Raw genomic sequence first — 2,197 nt, 5'->3', positions numbered from 1 at the left:
TACTTCAGGTTGGTTGATCGCAAAGGGTGAATATGATTACTTTGCGGGCAACGTTCGGACAATTTCAGGCGGAGATACTTGACATTTGTATTGGACTTATGGGGAACATATTTCCGAATGCCGAATGGAGCTTGTCGGACATACTTGTGTATAGTATATACCCGCATAAGAACGATCAGCTTTACAGTACTGTAGCAAGCGACGATAGATCTTCCACCTACAAAAATGCGTTTCCCACGTAACGTAAAAAATCAATTTAACACATCTGTGGAAGGCGGCTCGGGAGAATTTCCAAATCTCCACGCTCAGCTAACTTTTTTAACCTCTGAAACTTGGAGATAATAGCTGAAATAATGCTTTTGAGCCACACACCGATTATATTGTGTTTTGCAGTCGTATTGCAAGAGAAAAACACCAAAAACCAAGCAAATTTGATACCATTTTGAGAATCAATTTAAGACACATGTTGGTATCTCGATCAAAGTAAGTTAGGTGTTTCATGCAATTTCCGCCCACCTTGTCGTACTTTTGAAGTCGCGTAACTCGTCGCCCATGTGTGTGATAAGGCTGCAAAAACATGCATTCTCAAGGTCGTGAGGAGCTTTATTAGTTTATGCAGGACCCATCGTTGTATCGCTTGTCCATTTTGCTCGACGAATATTTCAATCATCACCGTTTAATGATTGTGATTGGCTGCCAACTGGGCGGAAATTACGTGGTGGGCGGAAATTACATGAATCACACTTTTGATCATTTGCTTACAAATGATGTGTTTAGGGTATATTATTATAGAAGGACATCAATCCTTTTGCACGGGTTATAAATTCGCAAAGACCTTGCCAATATGCATTCTCCCCTTTCCGGATAGACATGAAGAGGATATTTATTTGCAAAGGTTTGCTTAAAATAATTTTGCGCCGTTTGATTGGTTCTTGAACATAGTAAATTGAGTCATGTGTCTTACAGTTAATAGAATTGATTTTACGTCACAATAGCAGCAAAATCCGCATGAAAAGAAGTGCATTCATGACATTACAGTACGACCAGTTCATACCGAGACTATCATGGGATGTTTTTTGACGTCCAAGGCCAACATATCCAGAGCCCCTCCACCATAAATAATTCAACAGCATAGCATCCTCCTGGGCAATTGACTAACCCACAGGTGCACAATACAATGAAAATAATCAAATGCATAGTTATGTCATCCTTTCATGCCGCCACTAAATTCTGACAGATACAAATTATGGTCCACAACACCTCACACATCTTGGCTACCGGTAGACTGAGTGCTTATCCGTGGTAACTCGAGGAGACGACTACAACTAGGCCGCCCCTTGAGCGATCTACCGATGTGGCTCGGGCGATATGAGTGTGCTCAGGTGCATTACAAGCTGAAGACGGTCCTGACAGCCCCCTCCTGTGCATCTGCGTCAGATCTTACAACAGCGCTCCTGCACACTCCATTCATACCTCCTTGTAGACCGGTGATAATTCACGCGACGATAGGTTTTGTATGTGTCTAGATGATGGGTTTGATGGCGGCGATCAAGCGTTTCATGGGCACCGCCGCTTTATCCCATATAACGTTACCAGCGTATATTACTATGGCATGAGACTTTCACTTGGTGCCCGCCTCGTAATGTAACATCACTAACACTGATTTCGTTGCCAACACAACCATCACTGCCATATCTACAGCTAAATGTCCTCATCGGTATAGAAGCATCAAAATCGAGCATTTCGCAACAGCATACAAACACAGTACGTCAGTGTGCCATTGCTACAAGTGGTGTCGTGTAAGTGACGAATACGCTTGCCAAGTGCTAGTGCTGCTCTGTGTGGGAGGGTAGCAGACGAGAACATGCAACCCTACCCTTTCTCCCTTTCTTAATAATGATAATCCAAAACTCAATTATTAATAACCATCCACGCTACAAATCATGATACTATTTTAGTAGAAACATGATTTGTTATGGTGCATTTCATCTAAAGACTACAGATCGGCCATCCTCAGGAGGAGACGTTTTACTATTCAACGCCTCGGTTATTTCAGTTAAACCCACGTAATGTTGACGTTAAATTATTTTTACTTACGTTTTTTATCTGGTAAATAGGTTAAACATCCTGAATAATCCGGATACAATGGAAACGTTCATACGGATAAGTGTTGTATACAAAGACCAAGATATACTTG

At 41.8% G+C, this 2,197-nt stretch overlaps 1 protein-coding gene across 1 annotated transcript in view; it reads right to left on the bottom strand.

Moving 5' to 3' along the window:
- Window positions 1–1,769: 1,769 nt before the first annotated feature.
- The window catches only part of H257_16659 (hypothetical protein), a gene marked incomplete at both ends in the record, with an annotated part of 1,993 nt that continues 1,565 nt past the window's right edge, over window positions 1,770–2,197 (bottom strand). Inside the window, one exon of the mRNA XM_009845185.1 lies at window positions 1,770–1,783. Coding sequence (XP_009843487.1) covers window positions 1,770–1,783 — 14 coding nt within the window. The remainder of the gene's footprint in view (window positions 1,784–2,197) is intronic.

This window comes from Aphanomyces astaci (assembly GCF_000520075.1).
Source record: "Aphanomyces astaci strain APO3 unplaced genomic scaffold supercont1.89, whole genome shotgun sequence".
In the NCBI taxonomy this organism is placed as follows: Eukaryota; Oomycota; class Saprolegniomycetes; order Saprolegniales; family Verrucalvaceae; genus Aphanomyces; species Aphanomyces astaci.
The sequence above is the reverse complement of the archived record's forward strand: the minus strand, read 5'-3'. Positions and strand labels throughout refer to the sequence as shown.